Genomic DNA, 24,368 nt, shown 5'->3' with positions numbered 1-24,368 from the left:
CACATTGCTGCAGTCCTTACATATGGGTAGAATCCCAAAGCAGAGGTAAGGGAGGATGGCAAAACTATAAAGCATTAGGAGCTGCCAACATGCCTTGTAAAATTGCAGTTGCAAATCCAGCCCTAGATTTAGAGTAAAGTGGAAGGTGGTAATGCTTAGAGAAAGTATGCACTGAACTCCAAGTAGCTGCTTCCAAAATATCTTTAGTAGCCACCCCTTAAAAAGCTGTAGAAGTGGCAGTAGCCCTAGTGGAATGAGGCCTAATCCCAGCTGGAATCTCCTTACCATGATGGGAATAACAGAAAGCAATACAAAACCAATCCACTTAGAAATAGTTTGTTTTGAAACAGGTTTGCCCTGAGAACCCAAAGCAAAAGAAACAAACAACTGCTGAGACTGCCTGAACCCTTTAGTTCTGCTCAAATAATATCGCAACTGTCTGTGTATATCCAAAGTGTGCAAAATCTTTTCCCCTTTATTTTGGGGTTTGCATAAAAAGTAGGCAAATGAATAGTTTGGTTTAAAGCCACACTAGAAACCACTTTAGGCATAAAAGAAGGGTTAGTACGCAAAGACACCCTATCCTTGTGGAAAATTAAGAAAGGCTCAACTGCCATAAGGGCCTGTAATTCAGAAACCCTTCTCGCAGAGGTAATGGCCAACAAAAAGCAGTCTTCCAAGATAAATATTTCAACTCTGCCGATGCTGCAGGCTCAAAAGGTTGTAGAGTGAGTTTCTCCAACACAAAATTGAGATCCCAAGCAGGAGTAGGAGCTCTCGTGGGGTCTTATATTCTTTGCCCCTCTAAGGAATTGCTTAAACAAAGGCTGAGAAAATAATGGTGGGTCACAGTCATAGTGAGCAGAGATTGCTGCAGCATGAACCTTTATAGAGGAGAAGGACAAACCTTTGTCCAATAACTCAGTAAGGTATTGAAGCGCCACACTTAAATTAGGTTTAGAAACATCAAAGTCCTTTGCTGTACTCCAAAATAAAAATCTCCTCCATTTATCTGCGTAAACTTTCCTTGTACTAGGCCTTCTGGCCTCCAAAATAACATTCAAAACTTGTTGCGGAAGCTGAGACCCTCCTGGGTTTAAACCAGAATATGCCAGGCTGTCAGATGTTGAGAATGAAGTTTGACATTGAGTAAATGACCGTTCTCCTGAGGCAGCAGGTGAGGAATCGAAGGCAAAGGCCATGGAGGCTCCTGTACCAGACTTCTCAGTAATGGGTACCAGTGCTGTCGAGGCCAATCTGGAGCTATTAAAATCATGTTTGGCTTGTCCTGTCTGACCTTCAGCAGTACCTTTGGGAGGAGAGGCAGAGGTGGAAAGGCATACACGTGAAGATTGCTCCAATTGAATGAGAGAGCATCCACTTTCCAAGCTGAGGGATGAAACCTTTTTGTGCAAAACTTTGGCAGCTGGTAATTTAGTGGAGAAGCGAACAGATCTATGTCTGGAGTTCCCCATAACACTGTCAACCTCTGGAATACATGAGGATCCAATTTCCACTCGTGGGGATCCATAATTTGTCTGCTCAACACATCTGCTAAGGAGTTCTGTGCTCCTGGCAGAAACCTTGCCTGAAGATTTAGCTGTAAACTGAGAGCAGTCTCCCACAAAATCATTGCTTGTCTGCATAGAGGATAAGAATGCGTTCCCCCTTGCTTGTTGATGTACCACATGACAGTTGTGTTGTCTGTTTGAATCAACACCTGCCCTGGAAGAAGTAAATCCTTGAAAGCTATCAATGCAAATTGGACTGCTAACATCTCCTTCAAGTTGATATGTAGATGTTGAAGTCTGGCAGGCCACGTGTCTTGTATCCATTTTCCATTTAGATGAGCTCCCCAAGCTTTGCCTGAGGCATCTGTCGTTAAAATCTGACTCGCCTCTGGCCGGGTCACAGAGAGTCCCTTGTTTAGGTGACATTCCTGAGCCCACCACAAAAATTCCTTTTGAATGCAAGGTATTATTTGAATGACAGTGTCCAAATCTTGGCAGTGCTGTGTCCATACATTCTTGAGATACCACTGTAGCTTCCTCATATGCAGTTTGGCATTGGGAAGTACCAGAATACAAGATGCCATGAACCCCAAGGCTTGAAGGACTGTCTTTGCAGTCAGCCTGGACTGATGAGACAACTGGTGGAAGTAAAGAGAAAGATTCTTTTGTTTGTCCGGGGTCAAAAAGGCCATCTGGGATGCTGTATTCAGTCTCACACCCAGAAAGCACATGTCCTGAGAGGGTACTAGACTGGACTTTATTTCGTTCACAGAATACCCCAGGCATCTTAACACTGCCATCACATACTGTAAATGCTGAAGAAGTTCGTCCTTTTCTTGGGCCAGTATCAGGCAATCGTCCAAATAAGGATAGATCTGTATTCCTCTTAGCCTGAAGAAAGCTACCACTGGAGCCAGAACCTTCGTGAACACTCTGGGCGCAGTAGATAAGCCAAAGGGCAATGCAGAGAACTGATAATGTGAAGTCCCAGCCAGCGCAGATACTTCCTGCAACTGGGCCTGATAGGAACATGAAGGTAAGCCTCTTTGAGATCCAGAGTCACCATCCAGTGATCTTTGCCCAGCAGAGGTAAAAGCTGTTGTAACGTTAACATTTTGAACTTGGGAATGTCCAGATATGTGTTGAGGATGGTTAAATCCAAAATTGGTCTCCACGTGTTTCCTTTCTTTGGTACTAGAAACAGGCGAGAATAAAATCCTAGGCCCACTTCTGGCAGAGGAACCGTTTGTATGGCCCCTATTTGAAGTAGTAGAGAAATTTGTTTGCGAGCCTCTAGTCTTTGCTGAGGAGGAACGTCCGGCATGCCTTTGAAAGGAGGCAAGGTATGGAAATAAAACTTGTAACCCTGGTGTATGATATCCAATACCCATTTGTCTTGGGTAATCAACATCCAATTTTCCTTGAAGAGTGCTAACCTTCCTCCCAAAGGTGCTGCCAGGCAAGAAGGATCTGGCAGCTGTAAAAGTAGGTAATTGGGCCTGTTTACGAAAGGACTGGCCCCTGCCCTCACCGAAGATTGTGCAGGTGAACTCCCTGTTCTAGGCCTGAAAGAACTCTGAGCTCTGCCCCTACCACGTCTAGATCTACCCCTAGACTGAGAATCATAAGAAGGATACGTCCACCCCTTAGCAGGCCAATTCCTACTAAACTTCGGAGGCTGAACTTGCAAAAAATCCTTAACAGCCTGCATAGACTAAGCCTTGTCTTCCATTTTCTTCAAGACTGATTCCACAGGTGAACCAAACAACACATCAGACTGCAAAGGAGCATCCAAAATCCTTGTCTTAACATGGTCAGATAAATTCTGATCCTTTAACCAGGCGTGCCTGCGAAGAACTGAGCCAGTGGCAGCCACCCTAGACGAGGCCTGCACAGCATCAAAACCACACTGTAATGAATGCTTACCCACTTGTTCAGAGACATGCACCAAATCTTGCAACTCTTTACACTCAATGCCTTCCGCCAGAGCATCCACCTTAGACTTCAATTGAGAAAGAAGAAAGTTTTGATATTTCAACATATGAAACTGGCAATTCAAAGCCCTCATAGCTAAGGTAGAAGATGTATAGACCTTCTTTCCCCATCTATCCAAAGCTCTGGCTTCTTTATCTAGAGGAACCGAATTTTTTACAACAGAGGCCTTGACACCCTTAGGTCCCTGACTAATAGTTTCTGGGTCCGCCCTAGGACTCTTATAAAGATATTTATGAGCCTCAGGCACCCTGTAATACCTATCCGGTTTAACAGGAGCAGGAGGCAGAGAATCAGGATTAAGTGAAGCCTCTGCAAACACATCTTCCACAACATCCAGAACAGGGGGTATAGCCAAGGGCCTATGCTGGGGTAACAGCAAAAACTCCCTAAGCCTTTTCCTAGAATCAGAGAAGTCCTGACCTTCCCACTTAAAATGTTCCCTCATAGAATGAAGTGTCTCTGAAAAGAAAAATCCTCTGGAGGAGAAGCAGAAGGAGTGGAATCATCTGCATCAGAATCAGAATAAGGAGAATACTCCTGCAAGTCTTCAGCTGAAGACTCTGAAATATCCGAAGCCTGCTCAAAACTTCCCAACTCTGGCTCCACCCTAGGCCTCTTATCAGGAGGGGGCATAGAACCTCTAATCAGAGTAATTAAATCTTCTGCCATTTTAAGCATGTGCTTCTTAGGCACAGACCCTGCTGAAGTAGGAGTGACACCAACAGAAGCCGAAACTGGCCTGCCTCTGGGAGAAGCCTTGGAAACAGAAGGAGAAGGCCTAACCACCCTAGGAAGGGAGGGGAGTACAGTAACTAGGGAAGCCCCTTCAGCCTGACCTGCCTCCTGAGAGACCACCTCCTGCAAAATCAAAGTCTCCCCCTGAGACTCCAGAGAAGTCTCCGTCGGAACCACCGGTTCCACTGAAGCCTCTAAAGAACCGGCGTCTGGAACGGACGACTCATCTTGCCTGGGTTTAACTGTTTTGTCTTTGCGCTTCTTCGCAGAAGCGGGCGCCGGAGAATCCGACGGCATATTATAATTGCACCGCTTCCCAAAGACCAGCCTAGCACAATCCAACCTTCGCAATAGTGCGTTTATTGAACCTAGCACAAAAGCGACACCCAACAACGTCGTGCTCAGGCCCCAAACAAGGAATACACAAAGAATGATAATCCCTAGCGGTATCTGTTTCCCACAAGAAATACAGTTATTCACTTTGCTGACATCCGGTAAAACACTGAGGCAAGAAAAAACCAAAATAATCCCCAACGGGGTACTTAGCCAACTTGGATTCGGTCTGAAACTCCGAATTCGAAAAATTTCAGAACGCCGAACGGCACTTGCAATGCTGCTTCTGCATCGGACCATGCGGCAAAAAAGACTGAGGAAATGACGTCGGTCATGCGCTTTTGTACCCTGACGTTCTGATGTCAGTTTTAAGCGCCTTGACCGACGTCAGCCTAATACTTTGGTATTCGGGCCGACCGAGGACAGCGGACTACCCATATGTAAGGACTGCAGCAATGTGAGATGAAGAACATCTAAAATGGACATCTCAGTGCTGTGAAACATTCTGAGACAGTTTCATGTGTTTTCAGGATATAAAATTAATGAAGACAAATCAATGGCTACAGCTGTAAACTATGTACTCACACATGAATTGGCTCAGCAATATCTATACTAATGGGGGCATGATAAAATGAATGATTTAGTACTATGGGTTAAAAAGGATTTTGTTATGGCAGTTAAGGCTATGTAAAAAATACTACAACAACTGAGAAACTGGAAGCTCTTGTTTATGGATATGGATAACAAGATACAAGGAATGAAAATGTTTTTAGTCCCTATAGTTCTATATGCAGGTTAGGCATACTTTTATCAACCACAGGTGAAATTGTGGACAGTAATTAATAAAGAGTTTAAGGATTTTATCTGGGATGGGAAGATAGAAAGCTTCAAGTGGGATAAGCTGATCCAACACAACAAGGTGGTTTAGGACTACCTGAGATGAAGTGATATAATACAGCTACACTGTTTAGGCTCACATATAAAACATAAGCAGAAAGCTATAATTCAAAGTGGATAGGGATGATGATGAAGCAGAGGGGGAATTCAAGAATTAAGGAATGAGTGGGATTTTGGATGCATATCCTTAAGGCGGAGCAGAAAGTATTCTAAGAACTAAGCCAACATGAAAATGGACAAAGGAGATTCTCCCAATAGGGATGAGTGCAATTAAGGGTACAGAGAATAGGCATGAGGGGGCTAGAATTTACTGGAGAAAATTTGCAAAGGAACCAAGGTATTGGGAGCAAATAACTACAGACAGAGAGAAAGGTGATACAGTGGAAAGAGGCCAAAAAGAAAACATCTGGACTGCAGGCTAGAAACTGCCTTCCTTATCAGTGACTGTATAAGGAGAGAGAAAGGGATAGGGGAATCTTAAGTGAAAGACCTGCTCTGGTTGAGTTTTTAGTTGAATCTAGTACAGAAACTACTGCTTGAAAAGGGAAAATTAGTAGGATATGTAAAATATTGCCCAAGTACAGGAATCATTCAGAAGAGGTTAGAAAAGATTGGGAACAGAAACTGGATAAGCAATTGATGAAGAAACAAAGAAAGGACATATGTATGCTTCACAAATATTCAACATAGTCTAGAATTTTCAGGATTTTTGCTTGGAAGTGTTTGCATAGGTAGTTTTATATCCAAAGCAGTCTCCAAAGAACTTTTCCTCAGGTAGATGGCAAATGTTGAAGGTGTGATGGGGAAAAAGAGGCAACTTGGTATGTATGTTTTTAGACGTGCAATGAGTTGGCATACTTTAAAAATTCCCTACGGAGTACTCTGTCAGAAATAATGGGTGAGCAAATGGGTGTAACTAAGGAAATAATTTTTTTGAGCTGGGATAGAGGATCTGAATTGCCTAGATACTGTAAGGCCTTGTTAAGTTTAATTTTGGTGGCTGCCAAAAAAAGAATTACTGGAAAATGGAAATCACAGTCTAAACCAACTGTAATAGAAGTACATAACAGATAAAAGAACTGGAAGTAGAATCTTTAGAAAAGGGTAGGAGCAAAAAAAATGGAAATTATGGGAACAATACATGCAGAATAACGTTTTGGAGGTGGAGTGAGGTTTAAGGGAAGGCAGGAATTGAACAACTTATGTAATGCTGGATTGATTATAATTGTATAAATAACATGTTAATGTAGTTTGTTTTCTTGTACATAAACATATGTTTGCCTATGTCTTAAGTGATAATTCACATAATGTGCTAAACAAAAACAGGTGGCACTCTTGCCCTTCATGTGGAAGGCTGTGTTCTCTATTCCCACACCAGGTAGATGGACTGCTGACACTGTAGTATAATATTAGGGGGGTGCTGCACTCTAGAGTGTGCCATCCTTCAGATGAGAAGGTAAACAGAAGTCCCATCTGCTTGAATTGCTGGTGGCACAGATAGATGTAAAAGATCTCCGGGCACCAATTGAAAAGACTACAGGAAGTATCCCAATGCTGTGGTCAAATTCCCCTGATAGTATTAATACCACCGCATGTCTCCCCTAAAAGGAGGTCATTAGCCTAGTGGGACTAACCTGGTCAATGAAGAATAAATAAATGCAATAAAATTAAATGTCAATCAATATGTAATTCAATGTTTGAAACATTGCTTAAGCAACAAGACAAGCGTCTGGGTGGGGGATATCTGTACATCTTGACAGGGGTTATAACTGATGTCCCACAAGACTTTGTGCTGTTGCCACTTTTTTGAACTATACTTCTCAGATACAAAAGTGAGAAAAGGGTTATAAGGCTGTACTCATGATTGGAAACTCTGCATCATAATTACTTTTGTAAAAGATGATGAAGTTCTTAAAGATGTTTAAAAATGCACAACTGGTGAAGTTTAATGGCCTTACGATTAAAGTCAGGAAATGTAGCATCAACAGACTTTGCAAAAAGGACATGATTAAAATGGTCAAATCAAAAAAAGCACCATCACTAAAGAAGATCTAGGGACAACAGTAATTTAAACTTTGACTAGTATGTGTGCCAAAGTCCAAAAAGCATATTCTGCAGGCCATCTAACTGTCCACTGCTAGTCATTCCCTGCAAATAACTCTACTACGTTATACCTCACTGATCCAAACCATTATTGAATATGGTGCTGCATTCCGAAGCTTTCAAACAAACCACATGAAAGAATACAAAATGTGATTCCTTACTGTAAAAATTATATTGCTGGAAAACAAACTAATCAGAAAGACTTCAAGTACTATTCACTGTGTCTTAAAGTTCACTAAGAAGTGAATTTAGTTTGGTCTATAAGAAAATGTTTGATCTGCTTCTATTTGAAAGCCTATGACTGAAATACACCACTGGGGAATTCAACCAATTTCAGAGGCTATTACTAACACTAAAAATAAATAGAAAATATTAAAACAGGACCACAGTAAACAAACTTCTCAAAGGCCGGTAGATCGTAAGCTTAACAACTGGACATATGAACCTATAAATTACCACATGTGACATAAAACTCTGTCCTCTGAACATAAACACTCTTGCATGCTCCCCTTCACATTTCCAACTTACTTCCCATGTTCATATTACCTATTTCTAAATTGTTTCAAAAGTTAATCCACAAGTTAATATTCCACACTTTATGTAAATATTTACTGCCAATGTTTATTAAACTTGTATCTTTTAATCAATATAAGGTTTGCATATTATCTGCCTTAGTAAGTAATTCTTATCATTTTTATTTTGGTTTCTATCTTGCCACAGGCCTAGGCAGTGACTACTTAAAAGAATCCTTGGTCCATTCTATTTACCCTGTTAATAAAAGAAATGTACAAAATCAGACATCATTATCAAACACATATTGTATACAATGGAAGTTAGAAGCCAATACATGGTCAGTCATTTATCAAACTCTATGATTACATGGCCATATTAGAGAGATAAGCACTTTATACTCAAAAGGCAGCCATCCTACTGACATCACCAGTGCAACCAGCAAGTCCTTATGCTTTGTTTCCATTACAGCACAAAGTATGTCGCTTTTGCTGCCACTCCATCATCTGGCAAAGGTTTATGACAAAGTTTGACCACTCTAATGTGTTAAAATTGAAACCGATTTTAGATCATTAAACAAAAGCTTGTTGGATTGTAAATACTTGTTCCTTTATATTATGATCTGCTAGTTCACAACCAGTAATGTAGAATTTACGAGGATTACTTAAAGGTACTGAAAAATGTTTAAAAGAATAACGTAAGAGAGGAAGACTATACAATAAATCTTTGGTCTCATGCAATTGATAAATACATACTCCAATAAACTAGAAATACTGAAATGAAAACAGAGATGCAAAAGAAACTTCTAACACACATTTTATAGACATGTTTTCTGATGACTTTATGGATCACTCTCAGAATCTTCCACTCTCACACATACAAGTCATACCTTGGAATGGAATATCAACCAGTCGAGTATGATCAAAAGTCAGTCCATTAAGACCAGTTTTACTGTTCTTGCGTTCAGCCATAATCTATTGGAAGACACAACATGAAAAACTTTAAAGTGAAAATCTCCATTCTGGCCATCAACTTGAAAGATATGCTTAACAGTTTTAGACAGAGCACAACTGTGAGAACTGAAATTTTTTGTAATATACAAGAAAAAGATATGCAAACGAAGTTGTGCATTTTATTAGCAGATTTTAACTAGGTGTTTTTTTCCCCTTAAAGCGTGTAGCAGCTATTTCATTGGTTTACTCATAAGTTTCAGCTTAAAGGAACTGTACAATGCAACTGCCTATTATCCCTTTTGATCCTTCTGTTAATTCCTAAAATAAGCATGTTCTACTCCTGTAGTCATTGCACAAGATTCATTTAAACTTTCATGCCACTCACCTGTAACATTTATCTAAGCTCTCTTTTACTATATCAAAATTTTAACACAAGACTCTCAATAACTGCCCTTTCTGTTTCAATTTTCCAAGGATGTAGCATCAGTAATATAATGGCACTCTCTCCTAAGTGGTTAGTACTTTTCTAACTGTTCTTAATTTAAACTTTGTGCTCTGTGTCAGTGAACTACTACTTACTTATCAGGAAGAGGGCATTCCATGCATCAGTATGTAGGTGCCTCCAATGTTGAAGTAGGTCTTATTTCTGGTCTTCCAAGCCTTTGGTGACTTCAGATACCAAGTACACTGCTCATTCAGTCCCAGTAATGGACAACAGCTGACAGACCAGAGCTTGGGACTGATACACTATTGGAATGAGGACATTTAATAAGGGCCCACACTTACATTCCTCACTAACCAACAGGAGTCACAACTATATAATGATTCAAGTGCAGACAGAAGTACATGATTCTGCACATGCCAACTGCTGATAGCATAGTCTACCCATATTTTATAATGAAATTACCAAAGTCAGTCCTGTTCCAGTCTCCTCTACATGCACTATCATAGCAACTACTCATCTATCCTCCTCCTGAGATAGATGAGCAAGAAAAACTGGGGCTTACTTCTCCCTCACCCAGCCTTTGTGGTAACCAGGCCACCAAAAGCCCAATCATGCCAGCTGGTTCATAATATTTGGTATTACTTAATTCTGCGTATTACTCTGCATGTTCAAATAAAGTAACTGTTGGGTAGGGTGGTACTGCTTTCATTATTATTTTATACTGGCCAGGTAGCCTACTGAAAAGTACTCCAATTTCTCAGAAGCATCACACATTTATATCTCTTCAAAAACTGAATTCATGAAGCAGCATTTCAAATTGCTGCAAAGCAAGATTTTTACAACTCTATCCTTGTTCCATTTGTAACATAGCAAACATGTTCCCTTAAAATAAAAATCGGATCATAAAACTCATTCTGTTCTCAGTGTTTAAATAGAAAAGGCTGAATTCAAACAACTTGTTCATCACTCACAGGCAAATTAAACCAGCAACACATAAAGGACGAACTGTATTCCCAGCGTACAGCATGGCTCACACCTTCAGAGTTAGACAGTATAGCATCATACAAGAAATGAAAAGAGTGTGTAATATGATGGAACCATGCATACCTTAGAGCAGATCTCATGAAGACTGGTGGCTATATTCTTTGCAGGTGTGTCACATCGAAACACATGGCATTTCAAAACTCTTGTTAACTTGTCTCTTGCAACATACGCAAAGTCCCTAAGAAAAAAGATGAGAGCAAGTTGTATATTAGGGAAAATAAAAGTTGCTTATGTAAGCATGCAATGACGTAATACACCGTGTGATGGGGACTGATGAACAATGGCATGACACACATATTTGTGTAACAAATATTAACATTCTGTTACCTGTACTATATATGAAGGAAGGCACCCAGGATCCACAAAAACAATATTACCCTATCACTAATCTGGACTTTATTTACGGTACAGATACTCTTCAGTGCATTCTGTATCAATATGGATCATTACATATTCTTACAAAGGAGACAGAAGTGTTCATTAACGTATCAGTTGACCTAAAATGGAAATCTCATTCCAGTTAAAAAGCTTCCCATCTTGAAGGTGAATCTGTTGTATGCTGCTGCAAGCAGTGATATAATGCACTAAACTGTAAATGCACACCTAATTCCATGAATCAGCCAGTTTACCACCAACTGCTGAGTCGGCAGACTTCTAATAAATTAAGAAAAAGCAACAGTGGTGTGGAACCTAGGTGAAAGGCACCATTTACAAGTCACACACAATTACATACTTCTGCCTGTCTTACAGGGAGTTGCAACAGAAAAGTGGAAGCATGGGGCCCTGCAAGCAGAAGTGAAAGGGTACTCATGTCTCATCAAGGGGGTCTGCTGAGGTTAAGATGCCCATTCTTAACATATCAGTTAATCAATCAGAAGATGCTTTGCAATGAATCTATCACTGGGCAAAATTCAAACAGCACAACATCAGGACAGAAAGAGTTAGAAGTCAGCCAGAACTAAGACTGTGGAAGTTCAGCATTGATCATAAGAGGCCTGATAAAGTTGAAATACAGTGCTGTTTGTAATATCTGGTGAATGTGGGAACAGATGACCATGTGACCACAGCACAAATGTTTGCAATGGAGACATTTACGAAGCAAATACTGGCAGTAGCCAACCTAAGTGGAGTGGCATTTGACCACAACATTGTAACAGATTATGAAGCTGCCAAATGGCAAAAGGTAATAAAAATAAGCAACTGACCTAATTAAGATTTATTTGGCACCTAATAGCCTTTCTCCCTCTATGAAGCAAATGGGTTGCAACAAGTAATTTCTTACCATATCAGCTGATAGGTGAACAGGATCCTCCTTGGTGCATCAATCTTTTTCACAAATCAGCATTCAATTTCCTACCTCCAAAAGAACCTACACTCAGTGGCAGATGAGAGCCGTAACTATGCATGCCATGATTTAATGCTTAGACTATACAAGTGTGCTGGTCTTCCATGCTCAAAAAGCAAGGGAGTAGACACATGTCCTCTGCTTTACCAAATGGACATATAATGGGCCATCTGTCAAGCTGCTCCAACAAAAACGTATCTAAGCAGGTGAGCCTAAAGATCTTTGGTGAAGCACAGCCAAATAACCCTCCCCTCGGATTCCAAATTCCAAAGGGGACTAGAAAACTGTGGAAGGGCAAACCTGTTCCATAACTAAGCTAAACTCTCGGTTCTCAATATTATACCCAGCATATTGAGGTACAAATGTGTGAAGCACTAACTCAGTGTGCTCAAAGAACCTCTACCTACCTGCAATGCAGGAGGCTACTGAAGGGAGAACCTCACAGCAGTGAAAGCAACTCAGGTTCACCAAAGCAGACATACTCAGGCAAAGCCAACCTTCCCAATGTGAAGGGGCAACAAACACATTTAGCAAAACATATTCACCTGGACAGGGAAGTCAAGTGGTGCCTTGTTGCAAGATGAAGTACTATACAAGGAGTGCCATTAGGGAACTCTAGGGATCTCACTGAAAAACCCTCGTCCCTGGAATCCTAGGCAAAAACTGAAGGAACATAAAAAGAAAAAGAAGGGAGATGACCAAGAGAAGAATTCATGTACCAAACCAGAATTAGTCAAGGAACCTTAAAGCTCTGCCAGCTTCAGGTTGCATAAACGAGACAAGTAAGGCCTTCATGGCTCTGTGCCTAGGACATCTTTGTAGCAGTCCCCCCCACCCCCGTTAAAGTAAGGACCAGCCTAGTACAAAAGAATGTGGCTAACAGTGTCTAAGGCCCCTTCCCCATAAGTTTGCAGCTGTGAAGGGAAGCGTCTTGCAGGAGGCCATCCAGCTCAATTGGTACTGGGGACATTCTGAGCCATGCTATCTGCCGCAGTTACATGGCCATGCCCACTACCTTCAGTACATTTAACATGCACATTTACTAAAACTGGGTTGTACTTGTATGACCTTAGGGAGGGTGAAGTCAAATTATTCTTTGATCCCAGATTCACAAAGAGCCTGTAACAGTGCCAAAACTTATCCCACCAGGAAGACTAAACATTGACAGCTGAGATGCAAAGGTGAAGGTCTTAACCCTCAATATGGCAAAACAAAAAATACCTTCTTGATTACCTTTTTTCCCAATAAACATCTTTATTAAATTATCACGCATGTCATAGGCAATCTTACATTTATATAAATGATAAACAAACATTAACTCCACTTTAGTTGCAAACATTATACATCACACACACACACACACACACACACACACACACACACACACACACCACTGAACCAACTGTAGTTGCAAACATTATAAAACACTTATAATTTATCCAGTCAGTCAGCTAAGCATTATATGGATCACTCAAATCCTGCCTCCTAAACCTCGTTCCTTCTCTGCATATATTGTTCCCACAATTCCAATTTTTTGCTAGTAGTTTGCTCCGTCCCTTTTCTAAAGATCCCAATTCCACTTGTTTTATCTCTGTTACTATATTCACGATTTCTGATAAACCTGCTCAAGACTTTGATTTCCATTTTCTAGTAATTACTTTAGCAACCATAATTAGACTCAGCAAGACTTTACTATGTCTAGGCAATTCCTATTCTGTATCATAGCTCAGAAAAATAATCTCCACAGTCAATCCAATCCGCTCACCCAGCATCTCCGACAGAGTGGTTCACTGGGAATCCCTAAAATTGGCCATCTCATTACAATCCCAAAAATTATGTTCCCAGACTCCTCTTTCTTGCCTGTCACACCTCCAACATTTGTTATCCACCTGACGAAAAATTCTCTGGAGTCTACCTGGGGTATAAAAACACCTGTGTAAACACTTCCAGGCAAAGATCCCAAATCTAGATTTTGTTGCATATCTGGGAGATGTGCATACATCCACCATTGTCTCTTTGTGAACTGCTTATCCAATCTCTCTTCCCATATCCTTTCTAAGCTCCTCTGATTGATTCTTATAATTACCATGCAATATTTTATATGCTCTACTAATTATTATTTTAACAGCAGCAGCTTCTGTTCTAGATTCTATTAAAAACTCTACCAGTGCTGATCTTTCATTTAGCACCCCCACTATTTCTTTCTCTTTGCCTATACTCTAGATATCAGTCCTTGATAGGGAAGGCAATCTCTAACCTGCAGTCCAAATAAATTCTTGTCCTCTTCCCATTCTATTATCTTTTCCTTTCTAGTTATTTGCTCTCAATACCTTGGTTCCTTTACCAGTTTTCTCCAATAAATTCCAGCCCCCTTTTGCCTATTATCTGTATCCCTAACCACAGTCAGTCTTATCAGCAAAATCTCTTTTCTCCATTCTCGTGCTGGTTTAGTTCTTAGAATACTCTCTATTTTACGAATATAATACTCTGCATGATTGTTGTTGTTCTCCTTAAGAGTCTGCAACCAAAATCCCAATTTCTCATTTTTTGAGCTTCCCCCGTATCATCAAATTTCCTTTCTACTTTGAATTACAGTTTTCTGCTTGTGTTATGTTTAAGAGCCTTAACTGTGTTGCTCTAAAATACACCCTCAAATTGGGTAATTCCAGTCCGCCTTGTTCTAGTGGAAGAATCAGCTTGTCCCACTTGACCCTTGCTGTCTTCCCTTCCCAGATAAAATCCTTCAACTCTTTTTTTAATTGCTATCCACAGCTTCTCCTCTGGTTAATAAAAATATGCCTGACCTGTGTATAAGACTAAAGACACTAAAAACATTTTAATTGTTTGTATCTTAGTATCCATATAACAAACCAGTTTCTCAATTTTTGTATTATCTTCTGTTTAGTCTCTTCCCACATATCCTTAGCTGCCACAGCACAGTCACTTCTAATCAATACTCCTAAATACTTAATTTTACCATGTCCCCATCTTCTTGTTTACTTTGATTCCATCTCAGACCAGACCACGTGACAGCGATCAAGCTATAGGTCAAGAGAACATTGTAATCCTGCTAAAACCAATCAAACATTAGCCTTAGGTTGGTATGAAAATATACTCTACTGCTCTACAGCAGGCCAATATAAGGTGTAGTGGCCTTCTTGGGGACTGCAGCAACAGACTAAGGGGATCTCAAGGCTTCTGTTATATCTCTAAAGGATGGATATAAGCTAGGGATAACCACAGAGGCCAGTAATTATGCACCCCATAACTGGTCTGGGCCAAAAGAAAGGCAAGTCATCATACAGAACTCAACATACCCAACAGAACCCTTCCCTCAGGTAGCCAACTTTGAGGGAAGCTATGGGCTTCTGATTCTAGCAGATATCTTATGTCAAAGCTCAGGTGAGTGATAAGTGATTGACAAATTTGAGTCAGGCTAGACAACAACCACAAAAGGATGCCTGTGCATGTCAAGGGCAGCCATGCAAGCAGAAGAGGCCTGTGCTGAGAGGGCCTAGTTTTAGCATCTCACTGAGGCTAAAAGGATGAAATCCTGCAACCCTAACACTGCCTACTCCATCCATGCATTCAAACACATGATCTTTCATGCCTAAGCCACAGTTCCTGGCACAGGCAGACATGTGGTTCTTAAAGCAAGGACAACCAGTGTAGTTGGGCTGTGGAGGAGGCCTTAGGAGATGAAGCCTCAGCTTTTATGGGCTGTGGAGGAGGTCCTATGAGATGAAGCCTCAGCCTTGACGAGCTGTGGAGGAGGCCCTAGGAGATGAAGCCTCAGCCTTGAGTAACAACAGCACATGAATGGGTGCTGCAAGGGACTGCTCTTCACTATTAGGCTGAATAAACAAAACTGAGTTAATACAATGGGAGAAAGGTAGTTCAAACAGACTGGGATGTGTCCTCCCCTCCAGGGTGGAAGCCAGAGACACACACTTCCCAGGTTTCTTGTCTGACAGCAATATAGGACCTTAACAAAACTATGCCTTTGCTGACGGAGGATGGTCCCAGCCCCTAAGAGTCCCAGATGGCCACAAACAACCTGGAGCTACTTATAGGAGACTTAGGAACTAGCTAGTTCTTCAAACAAAATGTTAAGCAAAACTCCACCCCATCTCTCAGGAACTGAAAAGGGATGCAACCAAGGGCTCCAGGAGGAACTTCCTTTTGCCCCTCTTCTCAAATACGGAAGAAAGAAAAACTCTCAAAAGGCCATGTATAAGCAGGAAGTTTCTACCATCAAAATCAAAGATAAGGATCCAGTGTACAGGTATGGCAGAAAAAGAACTAGCAGTGGTAGGAGTTGGGTACACACACACCCACATGTAGTCAGAACTCTGCATCGGCATTCATGCCCACAACAGTTGTTGACCATGGAAGCTTCAGATAAAAATATGTTGAATGACGAAGTGGATAAACCCAATTACAGGAATCATCTAATGGGCCCTCAACATTAGACCAATGGCTCCCATTTCCTAAAATCATGTGCTCACTTCAGGTGAAAACTTGAGCTTGCAGTGTACAACTAGGGTTGTGAAAGTACTTTTGGTCCTGGTTTCTGCCCAAGTAAAGAATACAGACAAGGTGAATGGAGAAGTTTGAGAACAATTCAGACACCATTTAAGAAAATGCAGATGGTTCAAAAGGACAGTTGATCCTTGAGAAAGAACAAAGAAAAATCAGTACATGGGAGTCTGCAGTTCCAAGATCCTTTGACCAGAGTTTTGCAGCCACCAGGAAAATGCACTTTCCAAGAATAAAACTCCAACACTTAAACCTGACATGGTAGAGGGACATATTTGTCTCCCAGTGACTGCCACATAATAGGCTGCCAATTCCTGTGAAGTAGAGTACCTCTATGACACTGTTCAAGAGGAACCTGGACAAGTGGATGAGGCAACATAAATTCTTACCTGGAATAGCACCCACAACCCTCCTGGACATGGGCAGTCATTACTAAATGCAATCCTGGGTACTGACTAGCATATCTATGGCATTACATTGGGATGAACCAGCTAGGCTTGAAATGACCTCCAGGTCGATAGTCTAGTAAACTCCTATGATCCTGCGAACACTACGAAACCAGTATATTTTAATGTACAACAAACAAAACTGTCAACCAGTTCAAATCACATGAATGGAATGGTTTCTTGAAAAGTGGGCAGTGTACAAAATGCCTTTGAGAAACTGCTTGACCAGCAGTTGTTGGGCTATGATCCCACCCTTCATGAGGTCATGATGGCCATAAACAGCTGGGCACATGTACCATGATCAGAGAATTAAAAAGGCAAAAACAAATAAATCACACAAATGTCTGAAGCAGGACTGAACCACTGCAAACTGACCAAATTGAGTGGCCCAGAATAAAGCTATATCCAAAAGGAGAACCTCTCAGCTGAAAGACTACATCTGTCAGATGAAAGGGTTATTGGATTCTCTCTCCCTTTCTCTTCAACTCTCCAGCCAAATCATCTGCCTGGATCAGAGGGTGTACAACAAAACCTAAGCTCTGACATTAAAATAATAGCAATCCAAAACATAAGGAACTTCTTTGGCTTGTACTGTGAGGGCATCCTGCATTGGGACCTAATGGCCTGAAATCATACCTTTCTTGGCCAATGAATGGTGAAGAGGTTGTATTTTGGTCTTCAGACTTTGCATATACAGATGAGGGTTTCAATCCAAGGGAAAGCATGCAAGAATCTCTCTTGCAACAGAAAACAGAATATGTTAGTTATCTCCTTGTACTATGGCACCAAGCAGAAGACTGAACCACTTTCTTCCAAGCGGCAAACAGGCTGGTATCTTAAGAGTACTTCAATTCTGGCAGATCCAAATTTGGCTTGACTTACGGAATATGAACTTCGGTGAGGAATAGAGTAGCAGCTCAGAGTCCACCAACACCTTCAATCTGACTGGGAAATGAAGTCCTGAGACTGTGGCAACCATCTACAGTCCACTGCCAAACTCACATCACCTCTATGCACAGGGTGTACAAGTGCATGTTCACTTGCTTGCTTGTTTATGTATGAATTCTGATGGGAGGACAACACACTTTCCTAGGTCAGCCAACCCATTAACAAAACTTGTTGAACATACAGCACCTACTGACGTGACAAGCAACATCCCCCAACACTAAGCTGACTGACAGTTGCACAAGTACAGAAGAAGGTGTGGCAGATGGAGTGGATATCACAGCAGCAAGATGTAACACAGGTAAGTAATGTCTTTTGGCCGTTCCCGGTTAGGGGTCGCCACATCTGAACTCTGGTCCCTAATGATTGGCAGTGGATTTTTACGATGCCGAGTTGCCAACCCGACGCCCAACCTTCAAAGAAGGCACACTCATTCACGCTTCACCTACCTGCATATCTTTAACGTCACTCGACCGCGGGGGGTACATGCAGACTCCACACAGAAGGTGCTCCTGCCGAGAATCGAACGGAAGAACCTCTTGCTGTGAGGTGACAACGCTAATCACTGCGGCCCTCAGGTAAATAAGTGAAATACAACAGGGGAATGAAAACAACAAAACATGACAATCAGCACCCATAGTATCGCACACATAGGGTGTAGTGTGACAAAAATGAGAAGTGGGCTCTATTTTCAAAAATCACTGTAACAAACAAGCACTACTCTGTACACCCCTGTCACCTAAATAAACTGTACCACTCTCCTTTTGGATATGACACACACACACACACACACACACACACACACACACACACACACACACACACACACACACATATATATATATATATATATTGCCGTGGTGGTGCCTCATGTCATGCTGTTAGGGTTTGTCTCCTGTAGTATTGTGATCATTCATCTATGCTGCTCTTCCACCCCTGTGCTGTTCCTGATGTGTGCTGCTCCCCATTTTGCTTACATAACTGTCAGCAAGTACAGAGGACAGGAATTGTACTGCATACACTCTGTTAGTCAGTTTGTGTCAGCAGATTGGTTCTTGCCAGGAGATGGGTCATCCTTTCATCAGAAATCTTTCATGTTCACATGATGGCCTCATTGTGGGAATAATTCAGGTGGTGTCCAAGAAAAGACTTTTTTTCCAAGACCTTCACCACCACAAACATTACACACAGCTCTAACCAGTTTAAAAAGCATATTCTCTTGGGGGGAATCACTGCCATAGTAAGAGATGGAGGAGCTGACGCCTAAGGGGTTTGCTTTAGAAATGGTAGACCCATATGAATATACGAGGGAAGTGTACACCCCTCCAGGCTCTGGTTGGAGATATAACACCAACCACAGACCCAAATACTTATGCAGACTGCTGTCAATGGAAACTCTCAGCCCATTACAACACAAACATCCTCATGCATGCACTCAAATGATGCAAATGGTATGGTGAGGACTGTGATAGCCATCAAACCCAGGGGGTACAAGAATCTGAGCTCGGACCCTTCAATGCATCTAAGTATGAAAGAATCTCAGGTGAAGATTCCAAAAGGGATTCAAAAATGCCCTCAGTAGTAGAGTTGGCCTGCTTCTTCTTCTTCACGAGGTCATCCACTATGCCATGTGAAAGCTGGATGAACAGAAATTCACCCACAAAACAGGCATCAGGCATGGACTGTCTAAGCTTCTCCTTAAGGAAGGATGGCTTAGTCAGGTCATATTGCAGTCTTCTGCTCCAGCTGCAGCATCAGCACACTGAAACCTGCAGTGGACTACACATCAGTCCCCTGTGGAGCCTGGAGACAGAGAGAGGCTGCCTGTTCCTTGAGTCCAGACACATGGAGGAATTAAAGTATCTCCACTACTTGAACCACTAGGAAGGTCACAAATTAGAAGAGGTGAGACAAGTAGCTAAGGGCTCTAATCTTCAATGGTCTTCAATACTCAATTACTCTGCTGATGGCTTTCAACTCCTTACCTGCTGGCAAGGTGCAAACTGCCAACAGACTTCTAGACCTGTGTTGGACCAAAGACATCAACCATTAGTCACTCTGGGCTGAAGGAAAAGATCTACTTTCATGCCAGATGAATGAAAAGCACAAACCTAGCTCTCTTAGGCTGCAAATACAGCATTCTTCAAAATAAACTAACTTGAGGTGGGGGGGGGGGTATTCAAGATGCCTCTTCATTCCCAGTTACTCTCCAAACCTAGTTCTCTTAGATTGCAAATACAGCATTCTTCAAAATAAACAAACTTAAAGGGAAAGGGATTAAATAAGATATCTGCGGGGGAAGGAATGGCTACAGGCTAGTTCACAGAGGACGTCTCGAGTCTCAACATTTCTCCAAAAGAAGGAGATCAAAGAAGGAAGGATTCAATCATGTTATCAGTCTCTGAGACAATCCCTTCCTGATATTCAGACTCCTCACAGGAAGGCAAGCGTGGCACAGTCTACCAGCTCTGACCCACTTTATTAGACAACAGCATGCTGAAAGCCAATATCTGTATAGTCAAAGCATGCCAAAAGACAAGCAGGTGATAGAAATATCAGGAGGCAGGGTCTGACGTGCCTACTGAAAGCAGTGCAGGGACATGAAAGCTCTGCTTCAACCCATGTTCCCAAAGACTGTGTTCTCCCAATTCTGTAGAGAAATCCATGTAAATCTCAATCAACCATCTAACGTTTGGGATTTGAACAGAATATCTACATGTTGGCAAAAACTAACTGACAAAGGAACAATGCTGGGAGTAACCCCCTAAAAGGTAGTTTTTTGACTGATTCTTCATAGTTATCAGCTGTTGTATAGAGCTGTGCAGGTCATTTTTCACACACTGTAGGGGCTCTCTTTTCTTCAATAATGTGTGACCATGGAGCTAGTATGCATACATATGTACTTATATGGGAGTCCTGGCATAAACAAAGTTTGGATGATTGACCTGAGCATTGTCGACCCACATCTTTCGACATACACAAACTGTTGACAACTGTGCAGGATCAACAGTCCCTGGGCGTTAGGGAGATATGCCCTTTAACCGGGGATTATGCAATCTTGGGGTTAGCACATATAATGCGGGTGGAGGGTGCACGGGGGCTTGCCCCCTACAAAAAAACACTTTCCTTTTCATGTACCAGGTATTAGCCTTGGAGCATGCTTTGTACTGTGTCAATATGTTTTTTGGTGATGTAAGTGTGTCAGTTTAAAGCATATCAACATTTGTGTGGAATAACTATTAGCAGTACATCCATATGTATGCAGCTCCCTATAAAATGAGTGTGCATGTGGATGGGGAATGTCTCACGGAAAAAATACGCTTTGAGTGATTTTTCACGTAGTTTTGGTGAGTATGCTTTTCAATGAGCTTGACTTGTCCAGTACATTTGTGAGGAGCTCTCTTTAGGGGACTTGTACTGGATCCAGTCTGAATTGAGGGATCTGCCATGGGACGACCCAGTAAATATTCTAGGTCTAGTCTATGTCAACATGCTTTGGAGATTAAAACAGAAGAGTCCTTGGACCCGACTGCAGTCACTGAGTTAAAAGAAGGTGACAAAGGGCTGCTTCCTATATCAAGTCAGTTGCACATACGATCTGGCCATTAGGGGATACGAGGTGTCTACACCACAGGATGCAACCAACAAGATGAATTAACAGTAAGGGGTGCTCTTCCTGTTTTCCCCATAATCCACCACACTGAAAGAGGGGCATGAGCTCAGAAGTCTCACCAGATGTGATATCAAGACACACACTGGGATCAGAGGACTCAGAAGTAAGACTATCATCATTACTGTGCGACTGAGATTTGACTCTACTTTCTCTGCATTTGATAGTGCTCTGGCGAAGATGTGGGACTGCTTTGGGGACCCACTTGTTGATCCTGGTACTGAGCACTTTCAGTCACTGCTATTCGCATGCTGCAAGGTGCGCCAGGATTTTTTCAGTCAGATGTCAGCAGCCTTATCTTCTTACCTCATGATCAATTTCAAAGCTTTGTCTCTCTAGTAATCAAACTCTGGAACTTTTGCAAAATATAACACAAGACTGAGACCTAAAATGTGACAGAAGTATAACAACATTACAGGGTCCAAGGGCCAGGCATACTGATAATTAGTATGAAGAATTATATTATGGTGTTTGCCAGTGTAGGACTTGCGTACCCACAGTATGAGGAAAAATACACAGAGCGTCAAATGTCTGACTCTAGTCTCCCATGTCCCTTTTCGTCTTGGCCTTTTAGGTTCTTAGGTTCACAAATTAATACTAGGCTAACTGCCATTGTGAGTCATTATAAGCCTAGCCATTCACCCCATATGAAAATCAAACCCTGCATCTTGTGTCTGTAAAGTAAACACCGTAACCATTATGCCAGCCTCCCACACCTTTAAATGTACAGAGTTCCTGCATTGGCCAGGAGTCAAACCCATGTCAATCGCTTGGAAGGCCATCATGCTCACCACTATACTAATACCTTTAACTATCTTTTTTTGAGGATAGTGCTGGAACCTAAGGATGACCCTGCAAATGCTTGCTGGTCTCTCCACCAGATGCTAGTTATGTTTGATATACACAATAAACTATGGGAACGAAGAACTGAAGCTACACATGCAGATGTCCACTTTATACTGATAGCATCCTGGCATTCCAGGTGGAATGGCATTCATCACAGTTTCATAGGTTAGTACTAAGCTAACTGTCCTTGTGAGCCATTTTAAGCCTAGCCAAATATCCCTTGTGAGATTCAAACCCTGCACCTTGTGTTTGTAAGACAAACACCTTAACCATTAAGCCACCCTCCCAACATCTGGAGGAAGAATGGTTCTGGGCTTCTGAAGTCAGGTCAGATGTCCAGGACTCAGCAGCATAAAGTCCCAGTTGTCAGGACTACTGCAATGGTGATCTAAATGAATGCATTTCCATGTTTATGCTACTGCAAAAGAATGGAAACACACTATGTGCACACTGTTGCATTCCGCCAACGTATTGAGGGTCAGATGCTCCATTTCAAATGTATACACTGGAACACTGTGATCCTCAATGACTGAAAAAAACACTGCTTACATCTTCACCTGGAAGTCCAAGGTAAAAGCCTAATATGTCAGTCTGTAACCTATACTAGAAATATGCACACAGATAAAGCTCAGTCCACAATCTGAACTGAGCATTCATCAAGGTTATCCACTGGATTATCTCCACTCTGACATGCACTAGTTCTCCTGACTAAAAATTCTGGTGACCTACTGGGCTCTCCAACATGCCCAGTATTCCAAAATATAAAGTAAACATGTATACTGGTGGGTTCACTCAAACCTATCTCATGGCCTGATCCTCATGGCAAAGGAATTATCTACCTTAGCGAGCTAGAACACCCCCCTCAAACTCAAAACTATTAGTGTCATACACAATGAGTTCCATGGTAGTACAGTGAGTCCTCTCCCAGTCAACCAGCCTATGCACAGATTCTCTGATCATACTCTACAAAAGTCACATTTAAGTAAATGGCACATTTTTTACACCTGACATTCAGTTGACACCTGAATGCTGAACAACTACATACACAAATTAAGGATTAAATAAATTAAACATGGACGTTAGTTATTGTAGAATTACGGGGTAAATCCTTTCAGGCCTTCACTTGCTTATTGTTCACACAGCTTTAGAAAAACAAAATTAGCATTACAAACAGCTTGTGTGTGCTAGACAGATTAACTACACAGTGGTCTCAAGGTCAGCTCTGAAAACTGGCAGTTACGCCTAGTGGTGGATCCACACAGTTAACAAATAAAATAAAAATTAAGAAAAATATTTACTCTCAGTAAAATGCCAGTACGTTTTGAAACATGCACAATGATTCAACATTTTTGTTAAAAGGCTGTCTTGCCTGTAAGGAAAGGTGATGTTCAATATGCATTTTAATGAATACTAAAAATAAACAGATATACAGAGACGTGGCCTTTCTCCTTATCTAATAAAACTGACAATGTCAACTGGTAGCACAGGAGTCAGCACTAGTTTCATTCGAAGCACGTACACAGCTGTAGGATAAGTCTGGGTTTGACAATTTGTGAAATCAGTTTGTGAAATCATGACCTCCTCTTGCTAGATCTTGCTGAAAAGCCTGGGCCTCCTATTCAATAAGCTATGAAATGGAGGGAAATTTATGTTTTTCTAAGAATAGTGTGTTGTTAGCATTCAGCTGCAGTGCTGCAAGATGGCTGTGAAAGTTCATCTGTAATGGTACAGCTAACACTCTGCAAAACAGACCTCAATAAATAAACCTTTTATTTCTGGATATCAGATTCATGTACTGACCTTGTCTTTTGTTACTTCAGTAAATTCTGTCACCTTCAAAACATGACTGAGTTTATGACCATGCCATGTTTGAAGACTGGCACAACTACCTAAATTTTACTAAATGACTATAGTATATAAACAAGACAAGTGCTTTAAAACAGGAAATCACATCTGTTCTGTTAGAAGCAATGGGTAATATGCTAGAATAAGGCATAATTCAAAAAGAGTGGAAACGAAACTGATGGTCGGCAAAACTTATTTATTTTATT

The 24,368-nt window shown here is 41.4% G+C and overlaps 1 protein-coding gene across 1 annotated transcript in view; it reads right to left on the bottom strand.

The window, feature by feature from the left end:
• APBB1 (amyloid beta precursor protein binding family B member 1) overlaps positions 1–24,368 on the bottom strand; it is a gene marked incomplete in the record, with an annotated part of 1,507,904 nt that overhangs the window by 278,729 nt on the left and 1,204,807 nt on the right. The window contains 2 exon segments of the mRNA XM_044073035.1: positions 8,974–9,058; positions 10,590–10,704. Of these exon segments, the coding sequence (XP_043928970.1) occupies positions 8,974–9,058; positions 10,590–10,704 (200 nt within the window).

The sequence above is a fragment of the Protopterus annectens genome, chromosome 5.part1, assembly GCF_019279795.1.
Source record: "Protopterus annectens isolate FY-2018-M chromosome 5.part1, PAN1.0, whole genome shotgun sequence".
In the NCBI taxonomy this organism is placed as follows: Eukaryota; Metazoa; Chordata; order Ceratodontiformes; family Protopteridae; genus Protopterus; species Protopterus annectens.
This window is presented reverse-complemented; position numbering and strand designations above follow the sequence as displayed.